The following is a 21,058-nucleotide window of genomic DNA, read 5'->3' as shown; positions in this document are numbered from 1 at the left end:
CCCCTCCACTTGTTCCGCAAGGGGCTGACAGCACTACCATCCAATCATCAACCCTGATTCCTCCACCTAAGACGAGTGCTGCCCATCCTGCATCCCGCCACAGCCCCCGGGTGCTCCATTCATCACAGCCCTTATAATCATCTGTTTACTCCTCCACCGGCCCCCTCAGGCCCAGAACCAAGAGCTGCTCACTTCTCTTGTTACCCCCCTCCTACCTTCCCAAGATAACTGACCTGACTTGGTGTTCTCATCTGTACAACGGGGGACAGAACTAGTGCCTAGAACAGGACCTGAGACATCTAACAGATTCAATGGAAATACTGTGCCCCTCTTCCGATTTTCGAGGCTAATTCCCAACAAAATTTTTCCAAGCCAGAAGCGTTCCCCAAGCACCTGGCCACAGAAGCAGGTGCATCAATTCAGGCACTCACCACGCGTTTAGTCCATGTGTACCCAGGAGAGGAGCATCATTGAATACAGCAGCAGTTCAGCTACAGGGTCCCCCTCCTCCACCCCCACATTCCGACTTATTCCCTTCCCCCTCCCTGCTGCTGGCCCAAAGTGAGGGAAATATTTAAAACAATTTTATTCATGAAAATATGCTGTACAGTGCATTCTACACGGCCTGGACACGGCACACACGCACACGCACACGCTGACGGCACGGCCACGGTACACTGCCTACGATATGCGCCGGGGCGCCGCGCCCACCGCCCGCCCCGACTGCACACTTTATAAATACGGGAGAGAGGGGCCGGGACTGGCGCGGAGAAGAGGGCGTCGGGCTGGGGGTGGATCTGGAGCAGAGACCCCCTGGAGAGACTGAGACCAGTACTGGAAGAGGGTGGAGGGGCCTGGCTAGGGCCTGGCTAGGGCCTGGCTAGGGCCGGCTAGGACTGGAGAGAGGTTGAGATGAGGGATAGGGGTGGTCAGAGGACAGGTGAGGGCTGTAGGAGGACAGCCCCCAGGGAGCTGCGAGCTAGTTATTCTGGGCAGGAGCTGCGAAGCCTCCTTCCAGTGGGTGGGGCTAAGAGTGACGCCAGATACAGGGTGCAGCTCCCCACAGCAATCCCAATTGGCTTCCCAAACATCAGCCAGGTGGTGATTCCCGCGCTCCTGCCCAGGGCATCCAGCTCCCAATCCCTCCTCCTCAGCCAGACTCACCTCCCCCAGGAGGAGGCCAGCAGATGTCAGGGGTGTGGGCACACAGTGGGGTGCTCCCTTCCTTCCACCTTCCCCAGAGGCCAACTTTTGAGAGTGTCTCCCGCGGGGCGGGAGCTCACTTTCACGTGTTCCTTGGAGCCGGATCGGGGTTTGGGAGGGTGGGGGTAGGGACCCGGGAATCAGGACAGGAAGACAGTGGCCCCTTGGAAATGGGACGGGGGCACTAGGGGCGTGGGAGGTGGCCCTCAGCCAGGCACCCAACTCTGATTGGGCGGTGGGGCACCCGCCAGGCCGGGCGGCGGTGGGGGCAGGGCCGAGTCGAAGTTGAAGTCCATCTCGTCGCTGTCCATAAAGTCATTGAGGATGATGGACTCAACGTCACACTCGAGGCTCCCGCTGAACATGTCGAGGTCCAGGTCGGCCGGGAAGCGGTCGGGCGCCGCGCCCAGCGGCCCCGCGGCAGCTGCTGCATACGGTCCCGGGAGCGTGTCCAAGAGGAGGCCTCCTGGTGGACCTCCGAAGGCGGCGGCGTGGCCGGGCGGTGCGAGACCCGCGGTGCCCGCCTCGCCGGGCAGCGTCATAAGGCTGATGGGGTGGGCTAAGGCACTGCGCGAGGGCGCGGGAGGCGCATAAGGAGCGGCCCCCTTGCCGGGATAGGCGGCGGTCGTGCCCGCCAGAGCCAGCTCCCCGGGCGCGCCCAGCACCGGGCCGGGCCTGGGCGCAGGAGGCGGCGGCGGCAGCAGCGCGGGCAGCGCCCCTGGGCGGAAGGGCGCGGCGGCCGGCGTGAAGCTGGCCTGCTTGTTCTCCTGGATGGTCTGCATGGGCAGGCGGCGCAGCGCGCCCAGAGGGGGCGGCCCGAAGCCCCCACCCCCGCCGTAAGCAGCGCCCTTGCAGCCGCCGAAGTAAGCTGGCGTCCCTGCGCGGGCCCGCGGCCCATACGCGTCTTGCGCGCCGTCCAGCAAGGCCTCGGGCATCCCTGCGCCGCCACCGCTGCTGTGCAGGCCCATCGGGCCTCCCAGCTCAGCCAAGCGGGGCAGTTCCCCTGGGCAGCGCGCGCCCAGTGCCGGCGACAGCGCGCTCGCGGGGCTCGGGTACATGAGCGGTGAGGACGGCGCCAGGGCCTCCAGGGCCTCGTCATCTTCCAGCTCGGCTGCCTCCGCTAGTAGGGGTCTCCCGCCGCCGCCGCGATACTCGGCCCAGGCCTCGTAGTCGTCGCTGGCATGCGAGGCCGGGCTGGCGGCCCACTTGGCCGCCACAGGCACTGGTCCTGGGGCAGGCACGCCCGGTGGGCTGGCGTCCGGGCTCCGCTCGGGTGCCTGCAGCTGCTTCTTCTTGCTCGCCTTGCCCTTGATGCGCAGGAACTTGGCTCCGTTGTCCATGGACACGGCTCTGCGCCGCGGGGTCTTCCCTGTCTTCCCGCCCTCTGGGTTCAGCATCCACCAGGAGCTCTTGCCGGTACCCTCGTTCTGCACGCGGATGAAACGGGTGTGCAGCGACAGGTTGTGCCGGATGGAGTTCTGTGGTGAAAGAGGGGCAGGGAGCCAGCGGTTAGGGGCAGAGAAGGGAGAAAAGGCAGAGGGGAGGGAGCACAAGGGGAAAACGGAAGGGCACATGGAGGGGGTGAGACAAAGGGGAAGGAGTAAGTAACAGGCTGGACAGAGCCACAGTCTCTCTCCTTGCCCCCTAAAACCTCACCCCAACCCCAGCGGACCCTGCCAAGAGGGTGGGACCGGGACACCCCCCTCTTCCAGGGTTACTCTGAGCCGGCAGGGCCTGCGGGAGGGGAAAAAGGACCCCTTCTCCCCAACTCAGCCAAGCCCCACGTGGGGCCGCCTGGCTGCCAGGGCCCCCAGCAGATTATGTAAGGGCTCATGCCGCTGCGGCTCATTTGGCGGCCCCCTCCCTCCCCAGCCTGGCATGGCGCCAGGAGCCCGAAAACCCAGGGCTCCAGAAATCAATCTCGCGGTGACTGATTAAGCCCTGTTTAGAACTAATTGCTCTTTCGTGTGTGGGGAGAATAAATTACCTGCTTTAATTTCGTGTCTTTAAAATGCAACTGCAGGTAGAGAAGACGGTTAACCCTTTGCTGGGAGGGCTTGGCCAGGGAAAGCAGAATAGGGTGAGGGTCCCCAAGGGTACATATGGGCCAGAGATATCTTCCCAACCCCCTGCTGACTCCCCTGAGCACTTGCGAATGCCAAAGAGGCCTCAGATCCCAGTAGGCCACTCATGGGACAATCTCTGGCCAAGGACACTTCAGTCCTACCCAGAGCACGGCTGCAGGTAGCTCCCACTTCAGTGTACTTTCTGGGCTGCAGCCCAGTCTCTCTCTTCCTGAACCCCTGCACAGCACTGCCCTCCAGGTGCCACAAAGCAGGCAGCAGATGTGGGCTCAGAGAGGTGAAGGGGCTTGCTCAAGGCCACACAGCACTGCTCTCTCGGCTGCTGCTCAGCACCCCCACCTCCACGCTGCACTGCTCCCCTCTGCCCGTCTCCTGTGCCACTGCCTGCATTGATCAGACCTGAAGGGATGGAGGCAGGCAGGAATTTCCACAGCTCCACTGATCTGGCTCCCCACAGGGACCTCTACTCTGGGCCAGCCACGCCCCACCTCTGGGGCCTCCCACCTGGCAGCCTCCACCTGCTGCTCACGCACTGCTGTGGAAACAGCCCAGAGGGCTGAGCAGGGTACCTGGCTTTGTTAGCATCTAACTGGGTGCCCATAGGCTGTGCATGTGTTTCTGTGGCAAGGCCTTGGTGAGTGACACAGACAAGTATGGCAGCTGCCTCGCAAGCCCGACAGGTTAGATCATCACAAAAGCGAATATGAGTGGTGAACATGCCAGGTGCTCATAACACCCTCTCTGTGGACAGATGTCACCTTCCAGGTCACCCAGCACCTCTGCTCTGTCTCCATCTTTTGAATGTCATGTCGCAAGTGTGGTTGTGCTCACAGCTCTGGGAAGCTGGCATTGCCTGACTTCTCTACCAGGGGACAGAAGCTCACGGGCATGATGTAACATGCCCACAGTCCCAAAGCTAGGCAGTGATGCCAGGTACACTGCAGCTCTGCCCAGCTCCTCAGCCTGATTCCAACCTGCTCATCTGCCCAACCAGTCTCAAGAACAGCAGTCCTTCCTGCTGCCCAGGGCCTCCTGTCTCTCACCCACAGCTCCAAGGCAGGCCCTGGTCTCTTGTACTTTTTAGCCTTCTCTGAGAGGCGACAGCTGGCGCTTGCCAGTCTGGCCCTGCCTACCTTCTCCTGGGACCCTGGGAGGAGAGCTGGTCCTCAAGGGATCACCGATCCCCCAGGTCCTAACCCCTTCCCAGTTCCCGCCCCTGCACCTGGCTCCTGGGGTCCTCCCCCACACCTGGGTTCAGGGTCCGTGGAGGCCTCCATTTTCCTCCCCAGGACTGTCTGGTTTCTCAGAAGTTCCATCTCTCCTGACCCTATTCTCCAGGTGCAACACCTCTTAAGCAGTATCACTGCCTAGTACCTTAGATCTGAGTGCTGGAAAATGGGGTTGGGGGAGGAGGGGGAACAGCTCCAGGTCCCAGCCCCTGAGCAGTACTAGTCTTTAACCCTGGGCATGCCAGGGCTTCAGGACACATAATCTTTCTGGCCAACTCCAGAGAAGTCAGGAACTGTGGCCCCATCTCAGGGATGTGACGTGGAGTTGCCACTTGACTTGCTAGGCCCCAAGCTGCAGGTGGAGCTGCCTCTGATTCCACAGATACAACATTCCACCATGGGAGAGGGAAACAGGCCAGGGAATTCCTGAAGAATCTTCAGAAGCCACATCTCCAGTGCTCCTTTAACATCTCATGTGAACTACTGCTAGATGCCGGCTAGCTCAAGCCCCAGCCTAAAATCATAGGACTAGCCTGGCTGAGCAAGCAACATAAATTCAGGGCGCCTGGTTCTGGGCTAGTGCTGTCTCCACTCTACCAAACTTGACCCCAGAGCAAAGCCCGTGTCTCTTCTCGGCCTCAGCTTCCCCACCTGTATACCGATGAGCTGGGCCAGTTGTATGATGAGAACCTTTTCAATTTGAGACTGAAAAAATTCCAGAAGTATCCAGTCCAGACGAGATAGAACGCTGTAAAAGGAATCTAACGCAAAACTTAAGTGGTACACATTAAAGCCATTGGGGCGGAGGTGGGAGGACCTAGAACCCTGCCTACTTGGCACCCTCACAGAAAACAAGGCCTGTGGGGTGCCCAGTGCCACCCAAGGAGGTGGCTCAGAGCTGGGTGAGGACACACAACCTGACAGCTACGCTCATTTCTGTACCAAGGCCATGCCCCAAGAGAGAAGTGCAGGTCCCACAGCTCACAACCAATCAGAGCTCCCCACCAAGTAGCAAGTGCTGATCACCACTCTGGCTCACCTGCAAGGCCTCCTGGGAGGCCAGAGGCCATGGAGAGGGTGAGGCAGGCGGAGGAGGAAGACGCCTCTGCCAGGCAGCAGTAACCAGGACTTGCTCTTGGAGTCGCCTAGCAACGTACTGCACAGTCTTGGCCTTGGCATGCCCAGGCTCCCCTGGTGCCCAGAGCTGGGCCCAGCATCTGGGACCTCAAGCCTCCCACCAGCCCTGGAGCGTGTTCCTAGGGAAGATGGGACCTCCCTCATTCAGGGCCCCAGGGAGGCCATTTGGGGGGCTGAGGGGAAAGTGGAATAGGTCCCATGCCCACCCTACTCCATCAGATCCTGAGGCAGAACAGCCCCATCACACCGCCTCCCAAAGGGCATGGGTCTGAGTGTTGGGTCTGAATCCCCATTTCAACAAGACCTTCCCTGCTCCCCCCGCCTCCTGTTCCTCCAACCTTCCAGGCAATGTTCCAGCTGTCCCCAGCCACCCACAGGGCCATCTCTTCCCCTTCAAGTCTCAAGTGTCACCTCTTGCAACAAGACCTCTGTCAACCACGCCTCAAAAAACTACTTTTCCTCCCAGACATTTCTAGGCCCCCTTCACCTTGCTTTCCATTTTTTCTAAAGCAACAGTCACTTTGTAAATCAACATGACGTATGTATCCTTTAATTATTTATTATCTGGCCACCTTACATTATGGGAGTGTAAGTCTCATGAGGGCAGTGATACAGGTCTATTTTTCCTTTTACTGTACATCACACGTTGGGTGCATACTTCAGGGTGTGACTGATGGATGAAAGAATGACACAAGCGACTGGCACACAGCAGAGCTGAATCAAGAGAATACAGGACAGGACGGGAAATAAGAAGGTGGTGGCAGCGGCCAAGTCAGGAGCAGTGCCACGCCCAGAAGGGACAGGCAGAGGACAGGACTTCCCTGTCCTCAGTGAGGAAGGGCTCAGCCCCTACCCTGCACCCCAGGAACACAGGAGCTTGCTCACACACACACTGCCACCTGGCTGGACTGGAGGACACTGCCAGCACCCTCCTTCCCCATCCCCAGAGCAAAATCCCCTCCCTCGTGGCTGGGGGCCTGATCCACGCAGTGGCGGCAGCTCATCCATCCTGTGGGACACCCTCATCCATTCCCAGGACACCCTTCGCCCGCAAGCAGTAATGCATTCGGCTGACAGCACAGCCCCATCCATCCAACACACCCGGCCCATTTATCCCACCCGTACAACCTTGTCTGCTAACAGCACTCCGTTCACCTGTCGGGCCCCTTCATTTCTCCAGAGGGACACTCTCATTCATCCTCTAGCTGGGACTCTTTCCCTCTCTGCCACAGTGTGCTGCTATGCCACCCGACTTGGCTGGGCAGGACGTCTGCTCCCCTGCAAGTACGCTTCATCCCCTGCCAGTGCGACCTCATTTATCTACAATGCCGCCAAGTACCACCTCCATCTCCTGACTGTACAACCTCGTTCATCTTCCAGTACCACCTCATTTCTACTCCCAGCACAGCTTCATTTGCTGATAGTGCAACCTCATCCAATCTTGCTTCTCTAACCAGGGCTTGCCAGCTCACAGAGGAACTGGGAGGCAGTGGTGAGAAGAGGGAACCCGCCATTTGCTGCCTCCTGCCCACAGAGGGGCTGCTGATGCTCCATCCCTTCTCCCCAGCCCCCAGGAGGGTAACATCTTGGAGTTCTAGGTTCCCTGGCCTTAGCCAGAGTCCCACTCTTTTTCCATCTCCCACCTATCTCCACCAGGGCTAAGGAGGGCCCATGGAATGCATTCTGAGGTGTGGACTCTGTGACCTCCCACAACCATGGCGAGGGAAAGTAACCCTTTCTGAGGCCCCTTCAGTGTTGTGCTGGTCAACATTTAACCACCAGCTCTCCTGGAGGAAAAGAATCCAGCAGACTCCATGCTTAGCTCTTGCTGGCTTACATGGTAGGGATACCCACTCCCCCGCCACCTCCAGTTCTGCCTGCCACAGCAAGGCCAATAGGAAATTGCCCTGGCAGGTCCTCACTGCATGCAGAACTGGGAAGATGGGCAAGCGTAATCAACTCTTAAGAGCTGGTGCAAGCACGGAAGCAAGAGAAGATATTGCAAGGTCAGACACAGGCTGGGTTCTCTTCATCCTGACAACCATCCTGTGAGAAGGTAACTTGGGGAGGAATCAGTTCAGAAGTGATGAGGCCAGCTATGGATGTCAGGGTTCTTGGATTCCAAAGCCAGTGCAGTTCTGGGTCTTGAGTCTGTCCATTCAAGCCTAAAGTCAAGCCCAGATGTGATGCCTCTTCAACTTCCATCATGATGATTGGCTTGTCCCAGCCCCACTTTCAGGACACTGGCCCTGCCCACTGATGGAGTACCCTGCTTCTGTCTTTCCCACCTCCCCAGAAGGGAGATCTCCCTGGGAGGCTGTAGCAAAACCTCTCATCCTCAGACTCCCATTTCTTCTATCCGTACCTTCCTTCCTCCTTCCCTTGTTTGAAGAAAGATCAAGGGTAGGGGCTGGAATCTCAAACTTCATCCATGTGACTAGGCTTCTCTGTAAAGGTGGTAACACAGGGAGCGAAGGGACCTGGATGAGACCTTCCATGTCAAGAACTGCATCCCCCTCTGTCTCAGAGCCACAGGGGGAACCCTGCCCTACCCTTACCCTCCAGCCTACTCTGGCCCCAGAAACACTGTAGTAGACTGAGTCACAATCTCCCTGGAGATCTCTTGCCCTGACACCCAGGATGAAACTAGGTTGCCCAATCCAGAAAGCCTTCAAGAAAGAAGGGGTAACCTAAAGGAGAGACAGAACAGAGGGGGCACAGGGCCACAGGTGCTCATGTATGAGTAGGACAGAACTGGGCAGTCAGGGTCCAAGAGGAATCAAATGTGCAAAGCAAGGCCAAAAGTCAAGGGTTAAGCCATGGCATTCCCCCCTCCCCAAAAGAAAAGATCCCCACACCCAGTCTGGGCAACAAAAAGCCCAGTATCAGAAGGCCAAGCTCACCCTGGCTCAAAAGCTCCTGGCTGCTTGTTGGTGGTGGCCATGAACCCACCTCCACACGGGCACCAAAGAGTTCTCCAGCCCCATTGCTTAAGGCCCCTGTACCCCCAGCCACTCCAGTGGCCCACACTTTGTTCCCCTGTTCTTTCTCTCTCTCTCTTCGGCTCCCCCATCAAGGCCAGCTGAGTGGTCCTCCCTAGCCCTTTTCCCTAGTCCCCAAAGTCCTTGCTCCCGTCTCAAGGCTACAGCAGCAATCTGCTTCCCTCCTGAAACAATCCTTCGGGTCACTGTGGTCAACAGGTGGAACATAGCCTTTGGCACCCACAAACATTCCTGCTCCTGCTCCTTCTCCCCAGGGTCCTGCCTGAGGCCCCTCTCTCTAAGTTTCCTCTGCAGTTCCTGCTTGCTACTGCATTTGCCAACTACACAGAAGAATGCAGCCAAGTGAGGAGGGAAAGGACTGCTATCACCACCCAGTGAAAGGTGTTCGTGTGCCAGCCACAGGGATTCAGGAGTTGCTTTACTATCCCATTTTATAGACAGGAAACTGAGGCTCCAGGAGATGAAGCAGTGTCAGCAGTCATGTGGGTACTGGTACCCAGAGCCCTTGCCCTTCCTCCTGCTCTAGAAGGAGGAAGGGCAAGGCCAGGGTGGGCCTGGGGTAGGGGTGGGCACTGTCCACACAGGTTCAGCATCCTCTTCACACTCTGGTCCTCCTTCATCCATGGTTAAACAGAACCCCTCAAAATGTACAACCATGCCCACCTCTCCCTCCAGGCACTCTTCTCAGTTTGAGCCCTTTTCCCTGTAGGCAGTACTTCCCCACTCCCTTGCCCAGGCCCTGGGCACAGCTACAGTGACCTCACCCAGCCCTGCCCTGGGCCCAGCTCTGGGGAGGCCCCAGCAGCTGTGCCCCAGCCTTGCAAGCTGGCTCCAGTGGGGGGAAGGGAGGGGAGCAGGCATGGGGCCAAGAGAACCATCTGCTCTCCCAGGGGCATGGCCACCCGCACAGACACTGGCCTTGCCCCCACCAGAGGCCACCGCCCTTGGCCCTCTGTCCCCATGCCAAGGAGCTCCAGGAGTGCAGGGCAAACTCCCAGATCAGCAGGGCACCAGCCTTCCTCCGCCACCTGGCTTTTCCAGGAGACTGAGAGGTCCTTGCAGGACATGGGGAGCCACAGTGCCCACAGAGAAGTGAATAAAGTGCTGGGGCAAGCGCCAGGGGCACAGGCCAGAGGCAAGGGCCGGGTGAGCTAAGCCTAGCCTGCTGAGAGCCTCCAGCCTTCTCCCGCCCAGAGGCCACCCTCCCCGCACATCTGCTCAGCTGGCAGGTGCCTCTGGCAGAGGGTAAGCCCCTTCCCCCAGGCCCCAGCTCAAGTTACAGGAGGAGGAGGTGGCAGGGCCAGCTGAGGACAGGGGGAGGGGCAGGAGGGAGAAGGAGGAGGTCTCAAAGCTTCCCAGAGGACTGGGGGAGGGGAACTCTTGGAGCCAGACAGCGATGGCGGTGCCCAAGGTCACAGGATCTGCCAGTGGGCCAAAGAGGAGCCAGAGGCCAGACGGCTCAGGTCAAGGGCGTCACCACGCAAGCCACTTTCTTCACTTGCAAAACCAGGGAGCCAGAATCTGTCAGGTTTGCCCACCCAAGGCCAGACAGAAAGAAGCAGGTCAACCTACAGGCAGGAGAGAACCTGGACATCCTGGGCTCCAGGACATGAAAGGAAGATCGAAGAAGACCCCATCCCCACTCCTCAACACCCACAGAGTTCAGTGTCTTGGGGGTTCTTCCTCTCCACCTCCACCCCACAACAATGATGTCACAGGCCAAACTTGCCACGGACCAAACTTTGCAGGTGTCTGCAATCCCCATCACAAAGGCTGGGCACAGGCCCATCCTGATTCCATCTCACGGAGGAGGAGAGTGAGGCCCCGCAGCTTGGAGTACCAGCTCCTGGCCAGCCTTCCCTTATTTCCCCAGCCTCAGCTCCCATGGAGAGAGTCGGTGGGGGACTCCCAGAGTCCTGAGGGCTTTGCTTCGTTGGTTCCCCTCCTTCCCCTCCATACCCTGCCCTCCCCAAGCCCTCAGCCCACCTTCCGTCCTGACCCTGAGCGGTTTCATCCAGTATCAGAATTGGGTGCCCACCTTTTATCTTGCCACCTGGACCTTGGGCACCTCAAGATCAGAGTCCAGCTCCCCTGTGAGAGCACCTGCATGCTTGTGAATGGAGGACACTCCAATCAGGCTGGTCTGCCCCCCACCTTCAAGGAGCTCTCCTTCACCTTCAGGGAACTAGGGGATGGAATGGGGAATGGGAGAGAAGGATCCCAAGGTTATTCGTCAGGCTAGACACCCTTAAGGGACAGGGCTAACAGTTCTGGTGGAGTGAGTCTTAGCAGCCCCCACCTCTGGAGTTCTCTCATTCTCTTTTACCTCCCTGTCTGCAGAATGGGACAGGAGCAACACCACCGCCACAGCACAGCTGTGAAGATTAAAGGGAAGAATGTATGCGACCGCAGTGGCAGGTTGAATCCTGAGTTGGAATCGCTCAGTGGGACTAAAGTAAGAGTCAGGAGAGACAGGAGGCTGGCCACAAGGGTTGGCAGGGCCTAAGGGGCCAGGGCTGGACCAAATGGCTCTGGGCTGAGCACAAGCTCCTGTCATGGTGGCTAGCCAGGGACATCGAAGAGCAGAGGCTGTGACTGTCAGTGTCTCCAGTTCCAGACAGGCTTGCTGAGGACTGTCAGCGGAGGCCTCTACTTCCTGCAGCTGGAGGCCCCGGAGCAGGCATACAGCCCTGCCAGGGGCCATCTTCTCCATCCTTGTGTCACAGGGCAAGATTCCTGAGACAAGGCTGGGTACATGTGCCAGCTTGTGCTCAGCCTCTTGGAGCTGACGGACTGCATGGGGTATCTCATACCTCTGGTGGGACCCAAAAGGAATGAGGAGGAAGGGAGTGTCATCTGGACAGCCTGAATGGAGATGCTGGTCCCCACTACGTGCGCGCGTGTGTGTGTGTGTGTGTGTGTGTGTGTGTGTGTGTGTGTGTTGGGGAGGGAGTGATAAGCAGGAGGCAGGAAGCCCCCATGCCCATCTAAGGCACTCACTAAACACACCTGTTCAAAGAGAGATGCAGAGCCCACCTGCTGACAGTCTGCTGCAGAAGGTCTGGGATGGGGACTGGAGACCTGTGGCTTTACAAAGCTCCCAGCTGGAGTGGGCATCTGGTTATGCCCTTGCTCGGGAAGCCTGCATACTGTAGTGCCCGGGGTTCAAATCCCAGATCTGCTCCTGCTTGCAGCTCCTGTTACTTGTACCCTGGGAGGCGGTAGGTAATAACTCAAGTACTTCAGTCCCTGTCACCCATGTGGGAGAGACCCCAGTGGGGTTCTTGGCTTCAGCCTGACCCAGCCCAGGTTGTTGAGGCCTTTTGGGAGCAAGAAATAACAGATGGTTCTCTCCCCCTGTTTCTCTCTGCCTTTCAAATCGATTAAGTAAGCGAAAGTTTTAAAATGTCTAAAAAAAAAAAAAAAACGCTTCAAGCATTTTTCTCAGCCATGTCTGTGAACAAGTAAGAATGTTAAGGCGGGAACTCCCAGGAGGCACACTGGGTTCCAGAATCACTGGAAGGCACAAGTTGCGTCTTTGTTCAAACACCCCACCTAGCTTTCCAGAGGTGTCCCCAGAGATCAGCCAGGCAGAGCCCATAGCTGTCTTGGTGAGCAATGACAACGGCAGTGCAAAGGTCTGAGAATGGGAGCGTCAAGTATGCAGAGAGCAAGTGAATGGCCTGAGATGAGAAGCTTTAGGGAAAGTGGGAGGCAACGCAGGGCTGGCAGAGTGACCCAGGAGTCCCAGCAGAGTCACGCAGGCTTGGCTGGCATCCAGGGGCACGGAGAAGCCCCAGAGGATGCTGGGGCAGAACAGAGCCTGGCGACAGTTGGGCTGGCTGGTACGCCTGGCTGAGACAGCATTGGCATTGAGAGCGACACAAATGTGGTAGAAACAGGTCTGCATCTCTATCCAGGCTCTGCCTTGTCCCAGCTATGCTTCCTTAGCCAAAGGACTTCATCTTTCTGGGCCTCCACTTCTTCAACTGCAAAATGGGGCTATTTGTGAACCCCTGGCAGGACCCAGGCAGGATGCAAAAAGAAAACGTGAGGTGCCTCACAGACCACCTTCACTCAGAGGTGAACTCCCTTCTCTTCCCCCTTCCAGGAGAAGGCACCTCCCCTTGGAGACCAGAAAGGCTTCTCTCTGCAAAGAGGGAGGTCCTAGGGGGAGGCTGTGGGATGCCCCTCCCCCACACACCACCTGGCCCCCCTCCCACCTCCACATATGGGTTGGGGGGTGGGGAGAAGCAGCCAACAGCCAAACTCTCCAAACAGGAGTTGGTTTCCATAGTAACCAGGGTGCCAGGAGAGGGGGGGCGCTGCAGATCCAGCTGTCTGCCCTGAGCACCCCACCCGGGCCCTAGAGCTTGAGCTAATGCTCACCCAACACCCTGAACTCCCCATCTGCCTGTTCTGGGGGCCAGCTGAGGCTGCCAGGAACACTCCCTTCGTAGTGCCCAGAGAATGCCTGCCACCTGGATGCTGCCATAGGCATCTGTAAGTGAGTCCCAAGTTCAAGTCCATTCACACCTATACTTCCATATGTCCAACTGCCAGAAGTCCTCTCAGCACTGGAAGCCCTCAGGGTTTCTAGAACTTCGGGGGTTTGGAAGTCACAGCACTCAGAATAGCAATGGAGATAAGGCTTCTGGAACCCTGGTGAAAACTCTGCTCCACTCCACACTCACCAGACCGAATACCCCTCCAGGTGCCCCATCCAGCCTCTCATCACCCCTCTCTACTCTGAATGCAAGTAGCCCCAAAGGACTAAGCCAGGACACCCAAGTAGCAATCCAAGAGCCACAAGTAAGTCCTAGCGCCTTAAGCCTTCGCTGGCAACCCACTGGGTACAGCCAGAGGAAATGGTGAATGCCAGTTACTAACTTGTGGGGCAGAAATGGGGGAGGAGGCAAAGAAGGGGCACTGGACTCAATGACTCCTCACCTCTTCAAAGACCCAAGGTCCCATCTGGGGGTGGAGGATGGGCACCAAGGTGGAGGTACACCCAGCCTCACCCTCTTCTGTTTCCCAGGTACTCATGCTTGAGATGCAAGGCAGGCCCGGGACTGGCAGCAGGGCAGGTAAGGGGAACAGAGCTGCCGTACCCACATTCCCAAGGTTCACACCCACACCTGCAGTCCATGGCACCCCTCTGACCCCGATCAGACACAACAGCCTACAGAGTGGTCAGCACCAGTTGCCACTCAAAGGCAGCAAAAAGTGAGCTGCAAGGACAGATCCTTTGAGAGTCCACACACCCGATGGCACAGAAAAGCCCGAGTTTAAAAGCTGGTGGGGGTTCAAGTCCCAGGAGTGTCACTTCCTAGGTTGGTGACCTCAGGGCAAGACAGTTGGCCGCCTTGAAGCCAGGGACACTCAGCCACCTGGCCGGCTGGGGTGAGGACTGGTGTGGCTGGCTCCCAGCCCTGGCACCAGGCTGGCAGGGTCTTGGCTGCTCCTCAGCACCCCGCACTCTCTCCCCCACCCCACCACCGCAGTCAGAGGGCCGAGGTGGGAGCCCTTGGGGTGTGTGGGGAGGGGGCACCCAACCCTCAGAAAAAGGGGGCTGGGGGGCGCTGAACTTTCGAACCCGCAAACCCCCCCGCGCCGTTCATTACCTTAACGCGAGTTAAAAATAACCGTCTCATCTCTTTAAATTAGTCTGTCTGCAATTACCGCCTGGCACGGCGCTGCCCGCCATCGTCCCGCTGGAGCGGCGCCAGGTGGCAGGCGGGGCCTCACCCTGCCTGTCTGTCAGTCAGTCTGTCTGTCGGCTACCCTCCCTCCAGGTCCCCCCCCACTTCCTCCCCGCAGAATGCCCAGCCCAGGGCGGCAGAGGAGGGGGGCATCTGGGCAGCCCCGCCCCCACCCTCCCAGCGCCCCAAGTTACTGGCGCTGGGGCGGGGCAGGGCGCGGGAGGGCTGGAGGAGCCTGCGGGCGGAGGAACAGGGAGGGGGCCCTGAGGCAGGCGGCGGGGGAGGGGCGCGGGAGGCCCGGGAAGCCGGAAGGGCCCACAGCGCGCCAGCGCCCGTGGGTGGGTGTGAGCAGGTGGCCGTGGGAGTCTGCCGGGCGTGCCAGCAACTGTGCCAGGAGCGGCTGGCACGGGCTCGTGCCCAGGAGGCGGGCAGCTGCCAGCCCCCCCCACACACCCCGCTCTGCAGAGGGGGGTGAGGACACCCCCCCAGCAGGGCTCACACAGCCTCCTCCAGCACCCTTATCAGCCCTTGGGGCTGGGGATCCCCGGAGGACAAAGGAGAAGGATGGAGCCCAGCTGGAGCTGCCTGGGGGTGACTGCACTAACTCTCCCCACCCCTAGCCCTGCTGCAGTGAGACCTGCCCCCACTCCCACCCCCACACAATTAACTTGCCATCCAGCCCCCATCCACCTGGAACTTAACTGGGCCACAGCCTGAGCCAGATGGGGGTAGCACCACCCCTCCACCCCTACCCCTCAACAGCCAAGCTGTGCCAGAGCCTAAGGGAGAAGGGAAGTCCCCATACACCCTGCTCCTCCCCACCTAGCCTGGGGACAGGAACCAGGAGCACCTGGGCCAGGCCCTGGGGCTCCCAATGGAGCTGGCAACCCAGGAAACACAAAAGCGGGCAGAACAACTCCAGGGCCACTGCACTGGAGGGCACAGAAGGCTTCCAGGAGTCCAGGGCTAGCGAAGAGTGGGGCTGGAGCATCTGCCAGGAAGCAGGAGGCCTGACCCAGATGGTCACACTCCTGGGATGCTGCAGAGAGCAAGGGGGGCACTTCCCATCCAGGTCCTGAGCCCCCTCTGTCCCCAGATAACAGGACAGAGCCCTGTGGCAGGGTGCCAAGCCTCTCTCTGGGCCTTAGCCTGTTCTGGTTGCTTTGAACCTGCAGCTCGTCTTGCCTCCTCCTTGGCCTGGCTGTGTGACCTCACCTCGTGGTAGATGAGACAACAGGGTACAGGCCAAGCGTGCTGGCTGTTTCTGATCGGGCCTACTCCCCTTCCTCCAGACACCTCCCTGCCACACCTGGGAGCCATCACTTCTACCCTGGCACACCCAAACCATTCCCCAAATCCAATGTGCACAGTCCTACCTCCCTGCCTGCACGTGTGCAGTCAGCAACCTTCCCTGAAAAACACCTCCCCAACTCTCCCCACCCCAGTGAAGGCAGTTCAGAGCAAGTGCCAGCCCCTTTGGGATGAGCCCCACCCAGTCCTTCCAGGGCATCTCATCCACCTTGCCGGCAGCTCCCACTGGGAGTGGGCCTGGCTGAGGGCTGAGGCAGGTGCAACGCCTTTCCCCACTAGGCCCTCCACCCAGACTAGCAGAGCGTTCACTACAACCCAGGAATTCAAGTGTAACACTTTTGAGGGAGAAGGTATATGGACTGGCCCTAGGCCTGGCCCCTGAGGTATCCTGTAGTCCTTGGCCACCTGACACCAGCTGGGAGTTAGGGAGGGCTCCTCCCACAGGCCTCTGAAGGAACTCAAGGGGAATGCAGGGAGAGGTACAGGAGTGTGAAGCTCCAGCAAGAAGTGTCTCTGGGAAGCTGGAAGGGGGCTGGGGTAGACAGAGGACAGCCCCTGACAGGCCAGGGCTTGGGTGGTCTCAGCAAGGACCAGGTCAGGAGGCCAAGTCCGTAATCTCCTCGGCCTGAGACCAAGGAGTCCAGGCCCAGGGAGGGCCAGCATTGTGGGAACTACATCCAGAAGGGCAGGCTGGAGACCTGGGCCCTGTCCAAGGCCCGCAGATGCCCTGAGAAGGGCCTCGGGCTTAGGATGGCACTGGATCCTTCCTGAGCGCACCACCATCCACATCCACTGATCTCAGGCCTTCAGTGCCCCCTGTGTTTGCACCTGCCAGCCTGACACTGCTCCAGAGAGGGAAACACACCCAGGTGAGCGTCCACCAAGGGTGACCTGTGGCAGTCCATGCCTCCACACCGGGCCTCAGTGGCCTTGTCTGAAAGCACCACGGTGAAACCAAGCCCTGGGCCCCTGAGAACACGGAACCAATGGGAGGTGCTCGGCACACAGCTCAGCCCCAAGACCCTCCATGAGCCACACTTCTCTTGGGGTCTGCAGCCTCAAGCGCCATCCTCCCTAATCCACCAAGCCCAGCTGGAGGTCTGCCTCCTGCAGGAAGCCCTCCTGGCCATTTCTGGTTCAAGGCAGTCTTCCCTGGCCTCACGCCCTCTGTACCAGCCACTCACTTCTTCACTCTTTCACCAGACAGGTGCTTGCGGCTTCTCAGTACTAGGCTGTATGCTGAGTTCTGTGGGCACAGGGTGGGGAGGGCAAATGAGACCAGACACAAACCACTGAGACTCACCACAGGCAAGGGGAGGGCCAGAGAAGGGGAAGTCCTAAGCTAGTGAAAAAGAATTATGGCAGGCTTCCTGGAGGTGGCATCTGAATGTGGTACCCTTTAGGACAGTAAATGTCTCTACAGAAAAGAGTGGAAGGGCAGGGCAGGGCACAGAGTGCAAGGAAGAAGATAGGAGCAGAATTCAGGGCTAGGAGATGTCTGGTGGGGGCCAAGCCCAAGGGGACTGGAGAGGGGACAAGGGAAGGAGCCTGCTCCTCCAGCTGCTTTCCCTGCCCCACAGGGACCAAGAGACAGAGGCCACCAGCACAAAGCCCTAGAGCTATGGGCTCCCAGGTCAGGTACCCCAGCTCCCCCCCAAAGAGGCTGCTGTGGGCTTCCAGAGCTGCCCAAGTCCAAAAGGCTCCCCCTCCTCCTCAAACACCCCCCTCCTGCCACTAGCCTGCAGCCAGCACTGGGCACAGGCCCTCCCTGGAGACAGACACGCCTCTCTCAGAGGCCCCTCAACCTCCTCCTCTGCCCACATTCCAACAACACAACCAGATGGGGAGCTGGGTCCCAAGACCCCTGTCCTTGCCCAAAATGGCTCCCTCAAACCCCTGGCTGGCAGGAGGCCTCCCCGAAATACCCTCTGCTCCTCCCCTAAACCCTAAATGCAAACTGGGCTCAGGAAGCCAGAGTAGTGGAAGAAAGGTCCCTAGCCCTTAGTACCCTGGCCTCCAGCCATCAGAAGGCATCACCAGCCCTCCCAGTGCTGATCCAGGTAAAGGGGTGCCTGACCAGCTGCTCCCCGGAGTACTCAGGTCACCTGCTGAGCTCCAACCCCTCAGGGGCTGGGCGCCCCCGAGTGAACTCCTGGAGCTCATAGAACTGTGTGTGAGTCTATGGTTGCAAGCACTCCTCACCCTGGGGCCAGCTCCAGAAGGGCCGGTGAGAGATCTGGGCGGGACAGCAGCACCTGGCCCCAAGTCACCAATGCCAGCTCTTGAAGGGAGAGCAATCCACGCGGACAGCGTAAAACAGGAAGACCCCGAAGCAACTCGGGGGTCCGGCGGGTTCCCCAGTGTCCACAGCCTGTCCTCTCGGCCCCTCAAGATCAGGGTGGGGATGTTCACCAGGACCTCAGAGCGGCAGAGCCCCCTGTCACCCCTGCCAGCTCTCCCGCCGGCATCCTTCCCCGCAAGGGGGCACGCACCAGCCGCTGCCAGCACTCCCTCGTCTGTCCGCCGCCAGCCCCACGCCCAGGGCGCACACTTCGTGACCCCCGAGGGTGCCCCCAGAGCGTCCTGGCCCGCCCGCCTGGGGCCCAAAAGCAGCTAGCAGCGGGCCCAAGGCCCCCTCCGCAGCCCCACGCCCCCACCTTCCAGCCGGCCGAGCTGTTGCTGTCGCCTTTATCCTTGAAGTAGGGCACGTAGCGGACCATCCAGTCGTAGATCTGAGAGAGCGTGAGCCGCTTGTCCGGGGCGCTCTCGATGGCTTTGGTGATGAGGTCGGCGTAGGACAGGTTCCCCCACGCGTTCCGCCGGGAGCTCTTGGCTTTCCGCAGCGGTCCGACCTCCGCGCCCAGCGGCGGCGCTGGGGCCATCGCCGGCGCCGTGGCCCGGCGCTCCGGCCCGCAGTCCTCGGCGCCCTCGGCCACCCCTGCGCCCAGCGCTCCGTCCTCGTCGCCCGCCAAGTCGGGCTGCGGCAGGGGCCAGGTACAGGAGCGCGGCCGGCTCTGCGGCGCGAAGTCCGGGTCCACGTCCACCTGATGCGCTCGCAGCTTCGCAGCCATGGTCCCGCCCGGCTCGGGCGAGGAGGGGAGGGAGGCTCCGCGGAGGGTGGGCGGGCGACTCCGGGATCTGCGCGCCCCGGGGAGGCCCGCGGGAGGGGTCCCTGGCGGCGCCGGCTCAACCGCGGGGTGCCATGGGCCGGGGCGCCGTGGCAGGGGGCTGGACGCGCAGGCGAGCACGAAGCGAGGGAAAGACCCGGGCAGTGAGGGGGCGGTGGCCCGGGAGCCCAGCGGGCACACACCTCGCCCAGCCCCGCTTCTAGCACCTGCCGCCTGCCTGCGCCTGCAGCCACCACCGCCACCTCCGCTGCCGCCGCTCCCCGGGCGCCGGTCCCGCGCGCGGGCCCCGCTCTCCCGGGACGAAGCCGGATTGCACCATGCCGGAGCCCGCGCCCGTGCCCGTGCCGGAGCCCGCGCCGCCGCCGCCGCCGCCCCGTGAACGCCGCCGCCGCTCCGGCTCCAGCGCCAGCTCCCGCGCCTGCCGCGCTCAGCGCCGGCTGCACCTCGGGCTGGGCGGGGGACGGTGAGGAGGCGGGCCCAGACGCGCGGGGGCGGGGCGTGCTCGCCGGCGGCCGCGGGATCCTCGGCCCGCCCGGGTGCCCCTCCTGCGGGTTAGGCGTGGGGGCGCGCAGCTCCGAGCTCCGGGAGCCCCAGCCGTAGCCCCTGCGCGCAACAGCGCCGCCTACAGAGCAGGGCCGGAGTGGCAAGTACGACCCCGCCCCCTGCTCGGCACAAGGGGAGGGGGCGCGGAGGCGGGGCCTGAGTGCTTCCATTGGTCCGCAGCGGGAATGCCCCGCCCACGGACTCGCTGAAGCTCCGCCCAGAAGCGCGTCAGCGGGTTATTGTTACAACCCGGGGTTTCCCGGGGCAACGGGAGGGGCGGGGCTCCGAACTCTGGCCCCGCCCTCCGTCCCCGGGGATGCGTGTCCCTGCTTTTGCTTCTAAGACCCCTGACATTTCCCTGTCTGGATTCCTGGAACTTGACTGGTGATGGAACGCACTCCTCTTTGTGCCCCGCACCGAGCCGGGCAAAAGCAATGGATCGAGAAGACCTGGGTTCTGGGCCGAACTTGTCCACAATTCTAGGTTTTCCACCTGCAAGTGGGATCTTCCTGGGCCCTTGTGGTGCCTGTGGGCATGGCCAAGCACCTGTGGCACTCACAGTTGACCGCACGATGGAACCGTTGTAGAAAGCATGAGAACGGGCTGCGGGAGGACTGGTCTCGAGGCTTGGATTCAGCGGGGCTGAGCCAGGGACCGCCGTTGTATTCGGGCAACCTCCAGGGTGCGGGGTGGAGGACCACAGGTGTAGAGTGCTGGAGTCTGGAAGGTTAGGTAGGGGTGGTCTGCTGGTCCCGAAGCTCCCAGTGTCGGGAGGGGGCTTCTTGTGCGTTTATAGGAGACTTGGTGATCGCCTCCTTACACTGGGCGCTGTCCAGGCACAGGGCAGCAGCGGCGGCTGAGACGAAGCAGAGCCTTGCTGTACAGATGAATCAGAATCCTCAGGTGACCCCTGAGTGGACGGTCCCTGAGAGCCCAAGGTGGGAGGCCAGGTGCCCACGCCTATTGTGCCTGCTAAGCTGGACTTCAGGTGGTCCTATTCCCTTCCTCAAGGCTGGGTGGAAGGTTCTCATTCTTCCATACTCATCAAAGACCTCAACCCAAGCCTGTGGCCTTCTCTAATCCCAACCCCCAATACACCACTCCATCCTGGCAGACCACAGTAGGAAAGTGGGGGAGGTTGCCAGCGGTACCCAGGGCCCTGTTAGTACAGTATTCCTATTTGGCCATTCAGCCAGCCAAGGCCCAGAGTTGGGGGGGGGGGCGGGGAGTGACTTGCCCAGATGGAAGGGGCAGGCCTAGGATGCCCATCTCCTAACTACCTGGCCAGTCAGTGCCTTGTTCCTGAAGGAGCTGCGAGTTCAGTGAAGGGACTGGACCCAAAGCTTGGGAGTGTTACCTTCTCTCTCAGAGTTCCTGCCTTCTAGCCTAGGATAGAGAAGCAGTGCTGGGGCAGGGTGGGTGTGGGGAAGAGAGAAAGGGAGTGTCAGGAGGGCTGGAAGGTCCCTTCTGCCCCCCCCCCCAGTGGGAACGTGCCCAACTTACAGATGCCTGGCACAACATCTGCCTAAGTCACATCCGGGAGGCCAGGATGGGCATGGGAACTGTTGGCTGCACCCCTTCCCTTACACACACGCCTTCCAGGTGGTTCTGCTTAGAGCCACAAGACCCCCTCCCACAGCTCTGGTGGGCGCTGCCTACAAGGGGCACCCACACTGGGGGCTGGCTGCCTCTTTGGGTACCCTGGATCCTGAGTGGCCC

At 60.4% G+C, this 21,058-nt stretch overlaps 1 protein-coding gene across 1 annotated transcript; it reads right to left on the bottom strand.

Annotated features, from left to right (window-relative positions):
- Positions 1-889: 889 nt before the first annotated feature.
- On the bottom strand, positions 890-19,243 carry FOXO6 (forkhead box O6). The gene is made up of 2 exons (XM_004591522.3): positions 18,326-19,243; positions 890-2,681 (listed from the first exon to the last, which is right to left on the bottom strand). The coding sequence occupies exons 1-2, from the start codon at positions 18,737-18,739 to the stop codon at positions 1,410-1,412; spliced, it is 1,686 nt and encodes a 561-aa protein (XP_004591579.1). The 5' UTR covers positions 18,740-19,243; the 3' UTR covers positions 890-1,409.
- Positions 19,244-21,058: the final 1,815 nt, after the last annotated feature.

Source organism: Ochotona princeps, chromosome 2 (assembly GCF_030435755.1).
Source record: "Ochotona princeps isolate mOchPri1 chromosome 2, mOchPri1.hap1, whole genome shotgun sequence".
Lineage (NCBI taxonomy): Eukaryota > Metazoa > Chordata > Mammalia > Lagomorpha > Ochotonidae > Ochotona > Ochotona princeps.
Note: the sequence above shows the minus strand (reverse complement) of the source record. Positions and strands in the feature narration are given on the sequence as shown.

Bases quoted from the DNA above. Each gene is read 5' to 3' on its own strand.
- FOXO6 (XM_004591522.3), bottom strand. From the start codon at position 18,739: ATGGCTGCGAAGCTGCGAGCGCATCAGGTGGACGTGGACCCGGACTTC. The intron at 2,682-18,325 runs GTGGGGGCGTGG...CTTTCACCACAG, and splicing joins ACAGCTCGGCCGGCTGGAAG to AACTCCATCCGGCACAACCT.